Below are 21,482 nucleotides of genomic sequence, written 5' to 3'. Positions count from 1 at the left end.
GTGGGGAGGGTACAGAGAAGAAACATTTTGGAAATAAAATGGACAGAAAGTGTATAAATGGATAAAGAGAGGAGTAGAACTGACACCAAACTTCAAGCCCGATGACTTGAGAATAAAGGTGTAATTATGAAGGGAATCCAGGAAGACGTGGGAAGAGTGGTTGGAGTAAGGTTAAAGTGATAGTTTTAGATTGGGTTATTTTGATGTTGAAGTGTTGGCCGACTTCAACACTTCACGACATGTGAAAATGTGCAACAGTCATTGAAAATATGAGTTTGGTGCAAGAAAGAATTATCAGGGCTAGAGCAAGAGATTAGAAATGTTGTCACAGAGCCTGGGACAGGAAATGGAAGAGTCAGGGGATGGAAGGAGAGAAACCACCACTATCACCACCACCACCAGTGGCAGCACTAGCCCCAGGAAAGAGAGACAGAAGAAATGCCAGAAGATGGGAGCAGGTAGAGATGGAAGAATAGGGAGACAGTAGTGAGAGTATAGAGGACATGTGTGGATAGTTTCCAGAAGAAGACTTGTCTACTTGTGGAAAGCTGAGAAGTTAAGAGAGAGAGGCCTAAAACCATGTCATGAGATTTGGCAGTTGGTTGGGAGAAGACTGGCGAAGTTTAGAGTATAATTTTCATTAGAGTGGTGGGGACAGGAGCCAGAATTCAGGAGTTAAGGAGTGATTAACTGTTGAGGATGCAGAAGTAAGTACATGACACTTTCCAAAATTTGGTGTTGAAAGGGAGGCCAGAGTGGGTGGACAGTTTGGACATGATAGGGGGTCAATTTGAGATCACAGGATTTGGGAAGTTCACAGCATGAACTGGTAATGGTACCAATCATTGTGGTTTGGTAACGGTCTTCAGCGGTGCTGGAACTTCAGGACTGGGAGCGAGGAAGAAACACAGTGGGATTGTTTGAGGTTTGGTGCTGACATTTTAGGTATGGCAGGAGGCCAAGAGAGGTAAAATCTCTTGTTCCCTTGACTCTTAGCTAATTTATACATTCTAATATTGACAGAGTCTGTTAACATCACTTGAAAATGAGTTTAGAGGTCCTGAGAGACTCTTGCATGTTCCAGACATCACTCTTCCACTTTGTCTCGTGATTCAAAGTACTCGGGCAATATTTGTGTGTCCATAGTTATCTGGACTGGGGTTATGAAAGGCTCTGGTCCTTTTGACCAAGTCTGTTGCATACTACTGCAAAATGAAAATTAGAAGGATCTGTCTTTTGGCTCTGTATTTTGCAGTTCTCTCTCTCTCTCTGTGTGTGTGTGTTGTGTGTGTGTGTTCGTTCATCTATCATTCATGTGTATGAACAGGCATTTCATGGCTAGCCATTTTATTGCCTGGTTATGTATACAGCTCCTTTGGCTAAGGATAAAATTGAAAGCATGGTTGTATTACTTTGGATTTTAGAAGCACATACAGTATACATTTTATCCAAGTAGCATGAAGCATAAGAGAAGACTCACAATGAGGCAAAACAAAGACAGATCATATTGGTGAGAGTGTATACTTTGCCAAGGCCCTAGACTCCTGGAGGTCTGTCTTCTCCCATATAATCCTTTTTGTCTATTTTTATGGATTAATGATTTTTCTTTGGCATTGCCATCTTTCAAGTGCCAAGTTATAAAAGGTCTAATTGAAGCATGGAACACATTTTATTGTTTTCCTGCTGCCATTAAATTTGTAAGATGGCTACACCCAGAAAGAAACATTCACTTTCAATCAACATGAGCTTGAGTTCATGGGCCAGCCTTGAGGATATCAAATGGAAACTGCATAGGAATGTATGAGTATTTCCTTTTAAAATTCTGCTTTTAATTTAGGAAAGCTTTTCATCCCTCTGGGATCATAACCTGTTGTGTATAAAGCCCAACCTAATCAAGGTAGATGGTATTGACAGAATGACATAGTTTGAACTTAAGCAGGAGGTCAGCGGGCAGATTGTTTTTTGCTGTATGTACTGTAGTCACTAACAGCAGGACTGGGCAGCTGGTTTTACCAGCGGTATTGTTAAATGGAAAATATGGTATATTATGCCTCATGAAACCAGCCATAGATTTTCCAAATGTTTAGACTTTTTTGAGTGGAGTCAGACATTTATGGATAATATAATGACTTGCCAGCTATAATAAACAAAAATAAACATCGTAGCATATCCTCAGTCTATTGAATATTTTCCAGAAATAGTTCATGATCTCTATTATTCATATATTATCAAATTCAATAAAAAGCATTTTAATACATTTTGTCACCTTATATTTTTTGTTCCTGGATTTGTGCTTCATGGTTATACCAAGAACAAATTGTGTGTGTGTGTGTGTGTGTGTGTGTATAATAAAATAATATGCAAACATTTACAAATAAAGCTGGAACTGTTAAAAAAAAAAAAAAAAAAAAAAAAAAAAAAAAAAAAAAACCCTGCCCAGTTTTTCATGTTTAAGGCTTCCAGTTGAAAAACTTAAATTCATAATAAATAATATTTCAAATGTCAGTTTTCCAAAGAGAAACTATTAATTACCTTGTTATGGCTGATTCATTGTCACCATATCATTTGATGATGTAAAATAACATAATTAAGAGAATAGAACCATATTTTCAAGAGCTTCTTTTTAGTTTATTTTTATTTTAATAAATATGTCTTTTAAGAACATAAAATGTATTTGTTTGATAAAATGATGCCCTATCCACACTTCATGACAAGGTCATGGTGTCTGCTGGAGTCAGAGATAGGCAGCCTTTTGCTAATATGATTGTATTTTTTATTATTATTTTTTTTAATCTTTACATTTCTCTTTTGGGTTGCTAACAAAAACATATACGGTCTAAACTAGGAACATAAAATTGAGTCACTTGTTCTGGGCTAGGAATACAGCACATTAGAGGTCATGCAGTGCCAGGATATGGGATCTCCAGCATGGGCCTGAGACTAACATGTTTCTAGACACAGGGTGTGGCAGAGCCTTGTGTCCTGTCTGACCCATTAGGTCATTATGATCTTATATAAAATACATTCTAAGTATCACCATTCTTTTTTGTTTTTTTTTTTTTTTTTTTTTTTTAACTAGTCTGTTGAAAGATAAGATTAGCCCTGCTTTCTGTGTCTCTGAAGACTTTTATGGCAAATGAGACCCAGTGAAAACAGTAAGGTGAGAGTGATAAGGCATTTTCTGACCTGGTCATTAATATTCAGGCAATCCCATGATACATTTCTAAACCCTTTAACCTGTGGCCACAAATTGAGATGGGTGTTATACACTGGAGGAGGCTGAGGCAGATAACATCCCTGCTCTGTTTTTGATGTTCCCCCGCCCCCACCCCACCCACGGTTTTACTTCTGAAAGCCTGCGTCTGCTGTTAGGCTTTTCCGTTAACAGCTCTCCAGTTTGGGCTACTGATTTTCTTTGCTCGTCCTGGCAGAGATGGAAATGCTTACCACTGTCTTCTGGGTACAGGAGGATGACAATAGGGCAGCTCCCAGCCTGCTGTAGTAGCGACAGCTCTGAAGCATAACTTCCACTCGAGAGCACTCTGCAGGCCCAGGCTGAAGCTGGGACTTTGCTTGCATTTCTTCTCTTCCCTGTCCTGCTCCTCACACTCCCTCAGCAGTTTCCCTTGGAAGTCCATCTTAATAAATCTCTTGTGTAGTAGTCTCTATCTGAGGATCTGCATTTTATCCCAGATTATAGATCCATGCCATTTCTAGCCTAATTGGTCATGCCATGGGGTAGTAGTTTGAGTAAAACCTATCTATAGTTTTATGTCCACTTTCTCTGCAAATCAAAAGCCATATGATACTATGGAACTAGTGTAGAATTTTTTACTCCTTTCTTTTGAAAATATTATCAGTATTATTGTTTAAAACCTATGCCCCCTATAGCTCTGCAATTCAATGGATCAATATTGATATTGCCCAGGCTGACTTATGGATATTGAATGTGGGGGGAGAGAGAGAGAGTGAATAAAAATGAGACAGAAACAGACGTTGGATGTAAGGCCTTAGGAGATTTGCCAAACTTGACTTAAATGAAAACTGTACTTGCTGGGTCTAAATGGTGAATTACATGATTCTGTGGGTTTGAGAGTGCCTTTGCCCCTCGGCCCTACTCCTCCTGTGCTCCTGCAGTGATGCAGATAGTGTCTGTGGGAATAAGCAGCTCTATCAGGTTTCCTTTTTTTTCCATATTCGTTCTTGCTTATATCGTGAATTTATTTTAATGCTGACATAGTTTGACTTACTAGGCCTATGTACGTGAAATATGTTGCTTGACTATTTAATTTGTTTACATCTTTGCCTTTTGACAGTGTGATTATGAATTCCAACCTTAAGCATTCTTTTGCCCTTTGTTACTTTGTGGACTTTAAAAAATTAATCAGGGATTTATGCCAGTATGGAAAGGTTTGTGACAGTATTTTAAAAGACTTAATATTACTGAGGGATGCTTGTAGAATGTCTACTGACCTATAATAAGCATGATTTCATAAAATATGTACAGTGAATCTTCCTTAATAGATAAACTATTCTCTAATTTATTTAAAAATCCAATGACCTACATATTCGTATGTTCAGAAATCCCCCTTTTACTAACATTGTTTCTCCTCTGAGACCTTCCATCTGAGCAAATCTGTTAAATGAAGTAGAGGAAGCTTTGATCCAAACTAGGCTAAATCCAGTTGAACGGATGCCCTGTCACATGTGAATGGCAGCATTAGAATGCTAGAAAAGGGAAATTAGGTGTGATCCTCATATCTTCTCTATACCACTGTCTCCTTACCTTGGTGGCAGAGTTCAGGAAACATCCTTATGCAAGGAGTAGCAATAAGAAGACTGTATCATTTGAAAATGAAACATTTGCCATACTCATTATGTTGTGTGGTTCTCCCCTCCTCCCCCACCTAGCAGATCATGCCATAATTAAGAAAGTTTCAGGTTCATTTTGTGTCTCAGGTAGTTCTTCTGTGCCAGTTCTTGGAAACATGTTTTCAGTTGCAAGTACAGATGTGTTTTGCAAAATGTGCTATTCTTTTGTAACAGTAAGTCTCTAATTTGGTGTCTCGCTCCTTCAGTTCATTGAAAAAGTTGCAGAGTTACGTAATTTGCAACCTTACATCAAAGGCCTTGCTTGGGAAAGCCGTGCATCCTGGTTTTATGTGATAGAGAACAGGATTTTAAAAATCCTCTGGGAACTCATTTTGTTGTCTTGCCCTCATTTGACTACTTTTAGTTTTTATGAGACTTTGCAAAAAAATCTGCAGTTTACTCATCAAAGCCACATCATTTGAAGAAACTTAAGACAAGGATCATAAATACAATTTATGAAGTCACTCAGCAACTGGAGAATGTTTTCAATGAATTGGAAAATTAGATTGAATGATATATCAGGAAAGCTGACAGTAAGGTCAACTACTAAAATGTAAACATTCGTGTGAAATGGCATGGCTTTTGCTTTTATTCTTTTTTGACACAGTGTTTATAGTATATTCATGCCCCGAATTATTAAGGTTAAAATGACTCAGGACTTGCTAAACATTATATTTTGAAGTGGCACAGTTAGGAAGAGATACGTAGCAATAACATGAAAATCCTGGCAACCAAAATATTTAGGAGTCTGAGCTTCAGTGTGTTACCAGTCAGTTTATTGGAGTAGAAACTTCTCTTTTAACTCCTTTGTTTGAGTTATACATATTGTTAGCCAAGGATTGGCACAATTTAATCATATATACAGTTTATATTTCTAGAAAATTTGACCTTTAAGGTATTCAGAATTCTGTCAGCCTACATCTGGTCTCAGTCATCATTATTTCTCACTCTCCAATAGAGATACAAGCACGCAGCAAGTCATAGAGTAATAGAACACAATGTAAATCCAGGGGTCTTGACTCCATGGTCCAGTGAGCTGGTTATAAAATGACAAGGAAACCTGTGAAAAAAGGAAGTCCACCCACTGAAAGATGAGCTGTAAATATGAAATGCCACAGATCAAGCATGAACCCGTTATTGAGTTTTGAAGTAAATAATATACCCTCTTTTGATTTCAGAACATTAAATTAATAAAGTGGGAAGAGATGCACTGGTTGCTTCACAAAATAAACAGTCTTTCATTTCAGGATCACTGGCTTGAATTCATAGATTTACAGATTATAATAATATTAATATCTCCCAGGATAGCAGTGTCTCAAAGTTATTAGATTGCTTGAGGCTAGCCCTGTAGGTAGCAGGTTTCCTTTAGTTTCCCTTGCACATATAAGACTGTTGTTAATTGGCACCTTTTTAAGGCACTCTGAACCACAAAACATGGATTCATAGGTCAAAGGGCTCATCTGAACAGACTTGGGGAGATGATGGCTTTGTTTGTGCTCTGGATACAGAGAAGGCTAATTTAGCAGCTGTCACACATATGCAACTCTCCTCTCACTTCTAAATCCACCTGAAATAGAGACTTGTATGTAAAGGAAGACCTTTCTTTTCTCCCTCCTTCACAAAACTCATGCAAGAGAATCAGAAGAAGCAAACATGATGACATACTGGTCTGTCTTGTTCTTTCTTTTTTTCAGGACAGAGTCTCACTCTGTCACCCAGGCCCGGAGTTCAGTGGTGCCATCTCGGCTCACTGCAACCTCCGCCTGCTAGGTTCGAGCGATTCTCCCACCTCAGCCTTCTGAGTAGCTGGGACTACAGGCATGCACCGCCGTGCCTGGTCAGTTTTTTGTATTTTAATAGAGATGGGGTTTCACCATGTTGCCCAGGCTAGTCTAGAATTCCTGAGCTCAGGCAATCACCCACCTCAGCCTCCGAAAGTGCTGGGATTACAGGCGTGAGCAATCACACCCAGCATATCTTTTCTTTTCATCCCTGACCAATGTGCAAAGTCCTTAAAAATTAGTTACCAGACTTATTTTAGAAAATTCAGGCTTCTCTGTTTTTACTGAAGAAAACTCTCTTTTGGTAAGTTTTATAAGCTTGTTTCACAATTCTCTAATAGGGAATGATTGATTCATTTCACATAGATAGAGGTCTCTATCCTCAATGAAGACTTTCACCTCTAGTGAGTATGTTTCAGCAGAAACTTGCACTTTTTGTTGGTGGTGGTGGTGGTGTATGTTTGTTTTTAAATGGGAGTCTTGCTCTGTCATCCAGGTTGGAGTACAGTGGCATAATCTTGGCTCGCTGCAATCTCTGCCTCCCGAGTTCAAGTGATCCTTCCACCTCAGCCTTCTGAGTAGCTGGGATTACAGGCATGTGTCACCATGCCTGGCTAATTTTTTTTGTATTTTTTTTTTTTTTTTTTTTTTTTTACGGAGTCTCGCTCTGTTGCCCGGGCTGGAGTGCAGTGGCCGGACCTCAGCTCACTGCAAGCTCCACCTTCCGGGTTCCCGCCGTTCTCCTGCCTCAGCCTCCCGAGTAGCTGGGACCACAGGCGCCCGCCACCTCGCCCGGCTAGTTTTTTGTATTTTTAGTAGAGACAGGGTTTCCCCATGTTGGCTGGTCTGGAACTCCTGACCTCAAGTGACCTGCCCGCCTTGTCCTGCTAAAGTGCCGGGATTATAGGCGTGCGCTACCACATCCGGCCGAAACTTGCACTTTTAATGTGAAAGTCCGCTGTTGTATTATTTAACTAGTCTCCCAAAATTCTGAGTGATGTTATATTTACAGTATAATTTTTATTAAAAATATACAAAGAAACACTAGCTTTAAATCCCATTATTTGTATATTTTTCACCATTGCTCAATTAAAGCAATTTTAAAAATATATACAAGGAGTTTTCCTTTCATGGTCATTTATTGAAATGATGACCATTTGGCCTTGGGTTAATTGCATATTTGCTCAAATAAAGTGAAGTAAGTTTAAAGGCCAGAAATGCTGAGAGAAAAATATAATTGTTATCAATTTGAAATTACTAGGTCTTTTCGATTCTATATACAGTTCTGTGTCTAAAATTGTCAGTATAGACTACAGAATTGACTTCCAAAGTTCTCTGACTGCAGTACCTATAAGAAATACTTTTTACATCATGAGCTGGTACGCACCCACAGATGAACATGTGCACACACATCTGTGTGTCTGTCTCTAGTTTTATCTCATTTCTATCTGTGTATTTCTAAAGCAAAGGCTTCATAAAAAAAAAAATCCTTCATGGAACAATGCTCTTACCATGTATTTAACACTTTGGTACTTTCTGAGGTTTTTAATTCCAATTCATAATAGAAAGTTAGTTATGATATGTTAAATTATGATCCACTAATAATTATAACCCATGTTTGAACAATGATACAGATTAAAGCTGATTTTTAAAGATAGCAAAGTTACTTAGAGAAAAAAAGTTGTTTTACTTTTCTGAAGTATAAATTGACTATCTTAATTTAGTGTTATCTAGAATATTCATGTGGTCATTTTGCATCATATAATTTATTACATTTTTCTTTATACCCTTCTCTATGTCAAATAGTTTTAATTATTCCACTTCCTAAAAGTTATTATATTTTCTGCCTTCTCTATGAGAAGACATTTAGCAAAATATAACAAGAGTGTCTTGAATATTTAAAGTTGTAGGTGTAAAATAAAAATTGTACTGTGATGTTTATGTATTTATTTATTCATCAAATATTAAGTATTCAGAAACTATAGTAGGCATCCTACTGATGGCTAACATTGATTAAACTCTTAGTATGTATCACATACAGTTAGAAGCTCTCTAGGGGACCCCATAAGGGAAGCAGAATTATTTTGGTTTTACAGATGAGGAAACTATGCCATAGGGAGATTAATTGATCTTTGTCCAATTAGAACCCAATTTCGAATCCAGCAAGTCTGATTTCATGACTCACACTCATAACTACTTTATTCTCAATCATTTCTGCTACCACAGAGTGGAAGATGAAGGACATAATCTCTTCTTCACAGAGATACAAGGGGTAAACAGACTTTCAAACCAGTAACCCTTTTGTGAAATCATTAGGACTGTGAAGTGTCCCATGTGCTATGTGAGAACAGATGCTTTTGACCCTGAAGGTAATTAAAACGAATGCAGAAATATTTCAGCAGGAAAGAACATTTTATAACTGTTTCAGAAAGAGTCAACTCAAGTGTTAATAGACTGCTTTGCTTATATCTGAAGGCATCTGATACATTTGAGATATAAATATTCAATAAATGTATTTTTTTGTTTTGTTTTAGGAAAGTACTATTTTTGCCAATGTTTTGACAAAGTAGCCAAAGCTAGTAAATTTTTGGGGCAGGTTGCCAACAGTTGTTTTATAGAACACTCATGGAAAGTAGGAATAAGAAGGGCCCAGAACTTTGTGAATGAAATAGTGGTAGTGCCAGGTACTTGAGGTGTGAGTAGAAACCATGTATGTGCCCAGAGCTGAAGAACACTACTAGTAAAACGTTTCCAAAGGGAACCTGTTCAGTTCTGTTTGCTTTCACTTTTTAGTGCTAATGTGTTTTATAAATTTTGACTTGGATTGTGTGTAGCCTCTTATTCCGGTACCTAAGACTTCCTAGAGACACTAAGGAGGAAGGGATAATCATTACATAGATTAAGTAGGCAAAAACAAACAAACAAACAAAAAACAGTAAATTTGCCAGGAATCTGGTTTTGGCTAAGTTCCTCTATTGTATGTGCTCCAATGTGGCTTGGTCAAAGGTATTGCAGTTAAGGGAACACAGACCGTTCTGGCTTCAAGAATGCTCTGTTGTATCTACTCACTTTGTGTTACGTGGGTCCTGCATTCTGCTGTGAAAGTTGGCACAAGTGAAATTGTATTGTATCCACAAAAAACAAATCTGTGAGACAAGTGTTTTACTTAGTACATTACAGACTTGGGGTACCTAAAATATTTGCTCTAAAGTGAAGTTTGCATGACCCAAAATTTCAGTTTCAATTATCTTGTTTTCAGCAGGCTGAATGAAAAGATCTTGAGTATAATGTGAGTCATGTTTTCAATATGTAGCCTGCCAGGGCCTGCTGCTAGCTATTCAACAAAGATAGGACTCCCACTCCCAGAAATTTAAAAAATATGCATTTGGTGCCTTCTTAAACCACTCCTATATATTACCAACTAGCCGCTAAGTACAAAATATGCAGATTCTGCCCCCAAGGAGTTTACTGTATCATGGCAGGAAGGTTTTATAGTAGCACAGTGCAAAAGATGTCACATAAATGTGAAGTAGAACTCTTGCTGTTTTGGTTCAAAGGAGGGAGAAAGTATTTCCAACTGCAGTGTACATACATATACACATGTATACCTAGTCTTTTAGTGCTTTGCTGATTATATCTCTATAGTAACAACGTTTGTCTGCAAACGTTACTTTTGTATATGCATTTATATTTGCAGAATACATTAATTCCCTTTAGATGCTCAATTCTATCCACCCCATCCTACAAAACTGCCATATGCATAGGCTGTCTTTCCTAATAAAGAAATATTGTAATAAAAAGAGAGGTTTTATTAAACTAATGCAATAACGACATTTTCTTTGAGGATTTAACACATCATTTTTAATAATAAAAATCAAATTGTCATTGTTGTGCCCTGTATACCTTTTATTCAAATCAGACTAAGTACTCTGACTTCATGGCTAAGCAATGCTCTGGGGTGTGGGGGATGGGGTAAGTATTTTTAGCATTACACAAATGAATTTCAGCAGCTAGATTCATAGTGGGGTTGTAGATTATGAATACAGAACCCGGGGAAACCTGTTAATATTTGTGAACAGAGGGGGAAATGCCTCTCATGAGTATCTAGAAGGAAATGAGAGACTGGAGGTTAGGGGAGAAACGATTTTGTTAGGTCAGCTTTCAGGTAGTAGAATACCAGTACTTTCTACAGCCATGCCACTGAGTTAGCCACTTTGGTTAACTCTGAATTGACCACTGAAATTTAAGAGTTCATTTTGTGTGATTAGACTAGGTTTGATATTACATAGTTTTCTTAAAAGGCTACCAGTTTTTTGCTTCCCTGTCAGCTGGACATAGATATTTCAGAATTATGTGAAAATTAAGGCTAGCAAGCATACAAAAGGGGTGAAACATGAGGAATAAGGGACCTTATTTGGAAGGAAGCTTTTTTTTTTTTTTTTTTTTGACATTTCAAGGGAAACGTGATAGGTTATCCAGGGGCAGGGTGGATGGTTGACCCATATGAGTGCCAACGCTCCTTCCACCTCTAGCTTTCTGTAATTTTAATCTGTAAAATGGGAGGATGTGATTTTTTTTAACCTTACTGATTGGTTATGACACTATTTGTTTAAAGCAGTATATAATTATGAACTAAAATACATTTTCACTAATAAGTGTTCTGAATCATATACCTTTAAAGAGATGTAACTTGATTTCTGAAGATGAGTGTCATACCAGAATTAATAATTCCAATATAATATGAGGGGATAGGGCTTATTTTCTCTGTCTAGTTCAAATGTTTCTAAAGAAGTGCTCAGCATATGATTTTACTTTTAGCATAGGAATCAGAAGTACATCTAAGCTGTCTTTGGGATTTACATGACATTTGAATGTTTATCTTTGTTCACATTGGAACCTAACACTTTCCTACTATGTGCTTTCTATGATAAATGAATATTTTTTGGATCGAGTTACTTCAAAAGGTACATGTTTTGGTAAATAGATGAACATTGCAAGTTACCATTTCTACCTCTCATTTCAACTGCCACAAACAGAAACAAAATTTCCAGAAAGGCAGACAGTCTCTAGCTAGCTTGAGGCTTTTTCCAAAGGGGAGTACTAGGGTTTGACTGGGCCAGTTTCCTCAGTACACACCTGGTGTATATCACTTTAAAAAATAAATTATGCCTCATTAAGTTACAATTAAATGGAATCGTGATCATTTGTTTTTCTGGAAGGAAGATGTTTTGCATATTGAAAGCCTAATTTGTTGCAGGTGACAAAAAGGCTGAACAGATTATCTAATATCACTTCATTTTGGGGGTTAATGTTTGCTGGTTAGCTTGTGTATACTCCAATAGTTCAGAATCATATTAATGTGGACTCTTATTATATTTTTGCTTCAAAATATGTTCTACCACTTTATTAGTTTTTGCACTTTATTTTACAGCTTTTAAGGAAACAGAGGTTGTCTTGGTATTCTGGAGTAAGCATGTGGTTTCTCTTTCTTCAAATGTTCTAAAACTCCACAGTTTCACAGGCTGCCCAATATTCTTCGTAACTTTATATCCATGTACTGTCTGTATTTAAAGTTCCAGCTAGGTTAAGTCTTACCTCTTCCAATTATTTTTCCCTGGATCCTGCAGTTGATAATACTTTCTCCCTCCTTTGAGCCAAGGTGACACTAGTTCTGGCTTGCATTGATGATGCTTGACATCTTTAACATTGTGCTGCTATAATACCTTCTCCTTCCCATCGTATGGTAAACTCCTGGGAAGCAGAATCTGTCTCTTATTAAATCTATTCATCCCTCTCAGAACTTTGTATTCAATCATAAATAAGAAATGAATTAATAGACTGATCTGTTATTTTTTTGAGACAAAGTATATTGAATTTGGGGGTTCCCTAGATAATCAATGGGAGATATTGGATTTAGGGGCTCCCGAGGTAATCCATGAGAGATATAGCCTAATCCTAGAGAGTTGCCTATGGTCTGAGAGCCACGAAGAACAGACATCTGTTAAAATCTAGTCAGTAAGGACTTTAACTGTTGCTGTCAGGAGTGACATGGCAGGCTCAGCATTCCTAAACCTGGCCCAGGTGTGGGTTCTCTTATTGCTCTCTTACAGGGTTAAAGGCCCATCAGAGGTAATTTCTCACCTGTCCCAGACAAGCTGTCAAAGGCTAGTGCAAAACCTTGGAAGTAAATTTGATAGAGCCCGTCGTGATAACATTTCCCAGACTTCTCTGAGTATCAGCATATGTCGTACACGTTAACAATTTGGGGCCAACTATATAAATTGTTAAGGAAGTATGGAAATCGAAAGCTCATTGACAGAAAGTACAGACTCAGAATCTGTAAAGGTCATTTAATTTGTTATAAAGAGATATTTTAAAATATTAGAAAAAATAAGGGCATTAAGTTTTCATCAAACAATTAGCCCCAATTATTTGTTGTCTCTGTAGAGGTAGCAAGCAAGCCAAATTATGAGCAAGCTAGATGGCATTATAATAAGTTATTGCTCATTTCGTACTTTGAATTATTTTGCTTTTAGTGAATATTTTGCCAAACTCATGTATTCTTTGGTGGTCCTGGAAATTATATGAAGTCTACAAAATGTTAATTAGGCTATGGAAAAAGCCAATTTGAGGTTCTCTTTACCTGACTTCCTTCTTTTTCCACTGACTTGTAACCCAAGAATTATTTTGGAGGGTATCTCTCTACCCTGTGCATATGTTCGTTCTGCTCCTTTTAGTCAACATGTTTCCTGGTCTTACATGATCTCAGCTAACACTGTGGAGGAAATTGTTTTAATGTGTCCCTGGAGAAGGTTCTGTTGCCTACAATGAGGAAAATACTTAATGATCACTTTACTCAATACTTGCAATATATTTTAATATGATTACCGATATGAAAGTTTAATAAGCTATATCCTGGTTAATTTATTAATTTCCCTCCATTTGCACATTCTCAATATTCATGACCTTTCTATTCATAAAAGTGCATCTTTTTTTCAGTGCCCAGGTGCCGTGCCACATTTTCTGTATCCCAGGCTGCATAATGGGAATGTCCAAGTGACACCTCCAGCTTGGCTTGTTGATAATTAAAATGCCAGATGACATAGTGGCAAGGGCTTTAGAAATATTTATGTGAGATAAATTATTAATTTATGTTCTATTCAAGACAGTTTCAATATGATAAACATTTAGTTATCTTGATAATTAGGTGGGGTGATATGTGGTGTATGAAAGTTATGCTGTCTATTTTCTTCTGATCTTTTTCTCCTCTGATGATTTTCAACTAATGAAATAGACTCACTTTCCATTTATGAGCCTGAAGAATTTGGACTACATTTTTTGAAAATCCCAGTTTAAATAGTTGAAAGCACATAAATAACTCAAGTGAAAAAGACTCAACAAAACAACTAAAACTCTTCTTGTGCCCACCAGTATTGAAAATGTCTGAGGTGAAAAGAACACGCTTTGGGACCATACCTACACAGATGAGAGTTTTAGTAAATAATTTAAAGCAGTGTTCTGATTCTCTGGGGTTAATATATGGAGGTGACACTGGCTACCTTGTTGGTTTGAGACTTTATCTTCAATTAGGCAAATGAAACAGAGGAAACAGTATATTCCACCACCCTTTAAAAATACAAATATTGTGTCTCTTTCACCTCAGAAATGGATGAGCAGTCATTCTCAAGGATTCTTCATAATAATTTTCCTTGGAGATGGATTAGTTTCCCTGCAAGGTTGTCCAGTATGTAAAAAATGTAGAAGGAGCTATACAGTTTCAAAATGGAAAGAAACAAGAAACAAATTAAAACACTCTGTGTTTTTTAATGCTTTTTATTGATTATGAATGAACAAACATAATTTTGAGCCATGGTCTGTTAGAACAATAGTTTTGTTATGTCACTATTTTGTATCCAAAATCTTTGCTATAATAAACTCCACAACTTGTTAAAATAATTTCACAGGGGAAGAATAGGTTTATAAACTTTGCCTTTGAGATCTCTTGAGTATAATCATAATAACTAAAAACTTTTTCCGTGTTGACCCTAAAACTTCTTCAAGTTTTAGTAATTTGAAATTTATTGAAATACCAAATTTACGAGAGTGAAAGGGAGAGGAAGGAGGGAGAGAGAGGAAAAAGACCAACTCATCCTTTATATGCAGAATTTATCATTAAAGGAAACTCAAAAAATATCAATCTTAGTGTTTTTTACTGGTATTGAAAGTTGAAATCCACTTTGCTCTTGCTTCTCTGCATATTCATTTGAAGATTTTTATCTTCAAAACAAATTCATTATGAATATTTCAGGTTGCTTAGTGCAAGTAGAAAGTAGGATAGCTTTAGGCAGAACTGACTTTTAATTTCAGAGAGTGGATACCTAGATTGTATCACGTTTTCTGGAAGATAAGTGTCTCACTCATTGCTTCTAAAAGCATGACAAGAAATCTGGATTAAGAATCATGTGCCAGTCAGTTATTTTTACATACACATCCTACCTTTTCCCCTTCTTTGGGCATGCATGCATGCACACACACAGACACAGACACACACACAAGACACTGATCTGTAGCTTTTCTACCAAGTATTAGAATTTCTCTAATCAAAGTAACATGACACTGAAATTGTGAAACTGTCAGATGATATAGTGCTTGTAAGTTCCTTGTAGTAAAATTGACTATGTGATGTTCTGAGTGGTGATTGCTTCCTTGGAGTGCTATGTGATGCACTTCCTATAACTGGCATTTGCTTCACTATAGTTTAATGCATTGCTTTATTTTAAAACATTACCTACCTTTCCTTGAAGATTTTTGGACAACTAGAGATAGCATATTCCTCTTACATTCATTGCCTTTTCATATTTAAGCCACATATTAGAAATCTGATAGTGTTTCCTTTGCATTAATTTTCACCTGAGTGGAAACGTCTTTGGCATCTGTTCTACTTTACTACAGTTAAAGAAGTGACTTTTCATGATTTGAGTTGGCCCATCTGTTCTAAGACATGGGATTAACATCTCAGCTCTTCCCAGGGGGATAATCCTGAACTCTGTTCTTATACTGCTCTGAGAAGCAATATATTAGTTGGGAATATAAAGTGATGTCTGTGTGTGATAATCCAACAAGCGTGCAGAATGGAAACAGATCTGCACCTACCCACAATACTACAATGTCCCACCTTAGATCTCCAGCCTTTTTCTGGAGTCCATACTACTCTTCTCTAGACTTGGCAGCATTTTCCCTTTCTTTGTGAATTCTCTGTCATCAGAGCACATGAAAACACTAATTTCCTATTTAAATCTTTCTATTTGGGTGAGTCACACATTCAGAAAGTATCTGGGCCCATCATAGCATTCCATGCACACTGTTGTTATGGTGTGCTCAGCCCCTCGCCAGAGGTGACTTCATTTTCATTGCTTTAATGGTGAGATTAGGGTTTCCCCCATGAAGACATCTCATAAAAGATTTGGGTGCCCTTTGTACATATGTAAGGATAACTATTGTGTGTATGGATTGGGAAATTATCAGAGGGTTAACACAATTTAGCCATTTGCTTTGTGTCTTTTTTTTTTTTTTGCCATAAGAAATTTCTATATTGAAAACAGTGGCCGGTCATACAGAAATTCAGCCAATTTTTTAAAAAATTGATGTAAATCTACCATGCTGTTTAAATGTCGAAACTAAATTTACCAAACTTGGCAGATTTGTAAAGCTAAGCAGGACTGCCAAGTGTTCCCAGTTTCAAGCAGAGAGAGTTCTAACAGTTCCTGAAATACTTGTAGGAGGCACCTGGTGGTAATTGCAGTTTCACAATTCTTCCCGAGTGCCTACCTTGCTAGCTGGCATGTCTGTACACCGATGATTATTACAGTGATGATAAAGTGTCAGAATAGAACAGTCCTAAAATAATGCATATCCCCCGGAAGGCAAGCACATTGCCTTCATACCGGAGAACCCTAAGGAATTAGTGTGAGGTTCTTGACATCACAGCGAGCTGGTTAAACCAAACAAAGGGGGAGAGGGGCAGGAGACAGAAACTACATACATATACCTGCAAATGTGACTCGGTCTATTTTTTTCCCCCATTTAATCAGGGATTATTGTCTGAGATTCTGCGTAAGGAAGAAGACCCTCGGACAGCCTCTCAGTCTCTTCTAGTAAACCTGAGGGCCATGCAGAATTTCCTCAATCTGCCAGAAGTGGAGCGAGATCGCATCTACCAGGACGAGAGGGAGCGGAGCATGAATCCCAATGTGAGCATGGTCTCCTCGGCCTCCAGCAGTCCCAGCTCCTCCCGAACCCCTCAGGTGAGAAACTTGCTCTCTGGATTTTTCACTCTTTGTCTTGGAAATATCTTGCCTTCACTAGTTACTGTGTTTTCCCTCGAATACTGAGAGACATAATTCAAGGATTTCTTTCCTTTTTTTCTTTTATTATTTTTTTATTTTCTTGAGATGGAGTCTTGCTCTGTTGCACAGGCTGGAGTACAGTAGTGTGATCTTGGCTTACTGCAGCCTCTGCTTCCTGGGTTCAAGCAATTCTCCTGCCCCAGCCTCCCAAGTAGCTGACATTACAGGCACCCACCACCATGCCCGGCTAATTTTTGTATTTTTAGTAGAGATGGGGTTTCACAATGTTGGCCAGGCTAGTCTCGAACTCCTCACCTCAGGTGATCCACCTGCCTCGGTCTCCCGAAGTGCTGGGATTATAGGCGTGAGCCACCACGCCTGGCCAATTCAAGGACTTCTTAATCCGCTAAACGTGTTGGTCAAAGGATATGAACCTCTGACCATATATGATCCCATACTCTATTTCTGTCCCTTTAGAAAGTTCCATTCTTCCATAGTGGTATGTGAGGGGTGGGAAGGTAGGAGTGGGCACAGGGGCTGGCTCTAGGATGTTTATATGTAGCTGCTCAGTTGCTGAAGAAGGAGTTAGGACATTTGTGTTGAAGCTGAGTTTGCATAGCAAGCACACTGCTTTCCCTTAAATTGTATGTTTATTTGGTTGGGGTGGATGGGGCGTAGGGTGGCTGAGGGCAGGGGCAGAGGGTAGTTTAAGCTCTGTTTTGTGTAATCTGAAAAAGACAAAATGGAGGAACACTTGCAGTGGAAGCATGCATATGCAGTGTCTAGATCAGAATGACTGAGATGTCACTCAATGATCCTTTAGAAAATGATGGTGGAAAGGTAGGCCTTAATTATTTTCCATCCTAGGATCATCTCCCCACAGAATTTGGTGACTTCCATTCTTCCTCTCCACACACTTGAAAAGTATTCTTTTCTTAGGCCTTCGTGCAAGTGTATACATCTAGTAATGTGTGTGTCAAAGCTCCTAACTCAAGGGTCAAGATCTCAAGGCAGTCGGGTCATTTCTAGTTCACATCCAAGCCTACTCATTTCTGGCCTATCCCCTACTTCCCCTAAACTTTTACTACTCGATAGATTTATGATAAGGCCAGTCCATTCACTGTTGCTATGATAGTTGCAGGTTCTGTATGAGTGGTAATTCTCAAAACCAATATTTAATGGGTATACATTTTTGTTTGTTTGTTTTTGAGAAGGAGTCTCACTTTGTTGCCCAGGCTGAAGTACAGTGGTGTGATCACAGCTTACTGCAACCTCTGCTTCTCAGGTTTAAGTGATTCTCCTGCCTCGACCTCCCAAGTAGCTGGGATTACAGGCACATGCTACCACATCAGGCTAATTTTTTTGTATTTTTAGTAGAGGTGGCGTTTCACCATGTTGGCCATGCTGGTCTCAAACTCCTGACCTCAAGTAATCCGCCCACCTTGGCCTTGCAAAGTGCTGGGATTACAGGCGTGAGCCACCATGCCCGACCTAATGGATATACATTTATACAAATCTGAAAAATGGGCGGTTCAAAACCAAAGATTGTTTTGCTTAGATATTATAGCTTTGGTTTTGTGTTTTCTGATAAATTCTAAGGAACTGATTAAGCATAGAAGCACAATTGTATTCTAGTAGAAATATTTGAGCTTTTTCAAGTATATCCATTTTTTCACACATTTTAACTCTTTTTATATTTTTATACTCTGCAATAAACTTTTAATTGAAGATTACTTTCTATCATGCACTGCCAAATTGTGTTACTTACACTTCAATCTTTAGTGAATTATGAGTTTTAGTTACTGTTTAAACCAAAAATAAGTCTCTTGACTGCTTACTTTGGATGAGTATAACCAAGCATTTTTATTTATTTAAAAAAAAATCTGAGGGCATACATACTGAGCTAGTAAGTTGGGCAAGTTGTTAATGTGCACTAATATTTACTTCTGCTAAATTCATCAATATGTTTGCCACTTTCGAAGTCCATTAAACCATTATAGAAGAGCCCAGCCATACTTCATGGCCTTTTAACAAGGCAGTTCTTAGAAAGTTACTTCTACTTGTTAGAAATTAACAGAGGTCTGTGTGTTTGTTTTCAGCTCTTTTGTACTATTTTCCCAACAAGATTATGTATCGTAGGCACCTTTTCAAAGACCTAATAGCTTTCAGTGCCAGACCAACTTACAAGGCCACACAGTTAGGGTCAGTATTTTGCTTATTTTGACCGGAATGCCATCTAGAAAATTCAGTAAGATGTCCTTTAGGGATAGGTGTAGCAGGGAAATCTCTTATTTAATTTCACAGTTTTGATATTTTTAAAAATAAATATTTAAACATGTTTTTGAGAATACAGTCATGGCATTGCATTTGTACATTCTCTAGAATTGTCTTCTTTTTCTCTTGGGTAAAAATTGAGAAAGGAGAGTTTATTAAAGTCTTTTAAAACATTTCATGATTACCGACTTAAAATTCTTTACAGGCATATCTCAACAGTAAAGATCATAATACGGTACAGATTTTATTGTGGGAACAAGTGTTAGAGGAGTACTCACTGACTCAGCTTTTTAGTTGGAGTCAGCAATTTAGTGTACACAGACAGCTTGACATTGATGCAGGGAGATTATTTTCCAGACCCCATCTATACTTTATTAGTAGCTGAAAAACAAATTGGAGAAATTTCAGTTTTGAAATTATACCTGCAGTCTCTTTTTATTTATTCAGTTCAGCATTCCGTGCTGTACTTAATAATGACAAAGCAATACTGAGATAAGAATGATCATTTTTAAAAATGCTTACTGTGTATTAGGTATTGTGAACATTTTGCATGAATTCAATTGTCACCATTTTATGGTGTTACGCCCATTTTACAGATGAGGGAACTGAGGTTTAGATGGATTCGGTAACTTGTGTAAGGTCACATGGCTGAGGGGTTTCATCTTAGCCCTCATGGTTCTAGAGAAGACTTGACCAGTCAGGTGGGATGAGATAGTGAGTGAGGCAAATTAAGAAAACTGAATTGAGAAAGGGCAGACATGCTATGCTAAAACGTTCTCTTAACAGGGAAAGCACTGTGGGTTAACTAGAAATTTTGAGCAGAACAAAGAGTTTTTTTTAAAAAATTACAGAGAATTGGATTTTTAATGGGAAAGTCCCAACCTATCAAGGAAATTCTTGTAACAGCACCTGGCACAAATTGGAGATTTTGGAGGCGGTGTGTAGTGCAGTGTCCTGACCCCATGCTTTTGAGCCTGAAAGAGTTGCGTTCAGATCATGGTTCCTTCACTGGCTGCTGGGTGTCCTAGGTTAAAATCCTCTTTTATTTCAATTTCTTCATTTGTAAGATGAAAATAATAATGTCTAACTCATTGGAATCTTAAAAGAATTAAATGTGAAAACAGAAGTTAAAATGCTTTGTGGAGTACCTGGCCCATAAAAAGCACACGATAAATTATAGTAATTATTGCTTTGTGGTAATTAGAAAATAGTATGAGAGAAGGAGGTAGAAGAAAAATGGCAGAAGTCACTGAGCACTGTTAGGAAGCAAAGCCTTTATGGAAACGTAGGGCCTTAAGTTCTGCCTCTAGACACCATTTGTCACAGAGTCCACACTGCCTGTTACATCTTTCTCTGGACAAGGAGAAAAAACCCAGGTTAGGTCAGTTCAGCTGGTAGTGCACAAGGATCAAGGATGTCTTTTCCTGAAGTCTTGCTGCCGGAGGTTCCAACAAAATGTCTCAGTCCTCTCTTATTAGACACCAGCAATGCATTCTAGGGCCCACACCAAGTAAGTGTTATGACCATCTTTTGGATTAAGTAGATTCAGACATTTTAGGGTTATCCTAACCCCAAGAAGTACAGACACCTTCTATATTGTCCTTCATTTGTCTCTGAAGCTGATGGGAAATCATTCAATTAAAACGAGCACTGCAGAATACATAAAACCACAATATGAGTTTAAGAAAATGAAAACGGCACATCAAAGGCATTCTGAAGCCTAGCTTTATGAAATGAAATTTTGTTTCATTTCCACTGATTTCCTCGGTGAAATTAGGTGACTGTCTGGGTAGCATAATGATGATAATGATGGGAAACCATACATACTCGAATGACATACGTAAAGCTTTAATAAAGAATGAGAGAGACTCGGGAGTGCATTAAATTGAGTAATAATTTATTATTTAGAGACCTCTACCCATTTACTCATTTTTTTTTTTCTGGAAGAATTGGCTCTTCTTCCAAGGTGTGCCATTTTTAGAAAGAAAAGGTTAACTGTGTGTGTGTTCTGCATGTTTGTTTTGTTGTTAGATGGTTGCTTATAGTTTGGTGTCTAGGAGAGCCATCCTACCTGTGAACCTTCGTCTGAGATGCTGTGAGAAAACAGGGTTGACAGGATTCTGCATGTCCTATAGGAATGCACTGCAATTATTTCCAATCACAATTAACCTGATTAGAATAATGGACAGGAAGTGTCCCTCTGTAGCTA

The 21,482-nt window shown here is 37.7% G+C and overlaps 1 protein-coding gene across 5 annotated transcripts in view; it reads left to right on the top strand.

Moving 5' to 3' along the window:
- Window positions 1–21,482, top strand: part of SATB2 (SATB homeobox 2) — a 194,188-nt gene that overhangs the window by 119,333 nt on the left and 53,373 nt on the right. For all 5 annotated transcript variants that reach the window (XM_065525834.2, XM_045367439.3, XM_065525832.2 and 2 more), the window contains one exon: window positions 16,745–16,957. In XM_065525834.2, coding sequence (XP_065381906.1) covers window positions 16,745–16,957 — 213 coding nt within the window. The remainder of the gene's footprint in view (window positions 1–16,744; window positions 16,958–21,482) is intronic.

This window comes from Macaca fascicularis, chromosome 12, assembly GCF_037993035.2.
Source record: "Macaca fascicularis isolate 582-1 chromosome 12, T2T-MFA8v1.1".
NCBI classification, from domain to species: Eukaryota; Metazoa; Chordata; class Mammalia; order Primates; family Cercopithecidae; genus Macaca; species Macaca fascicularis.
The sequence above is the reverse complement of the archived record's forward strand: the minus strand, read 5'-3'. Positions and strand labels throughout refer to the sequence as shown.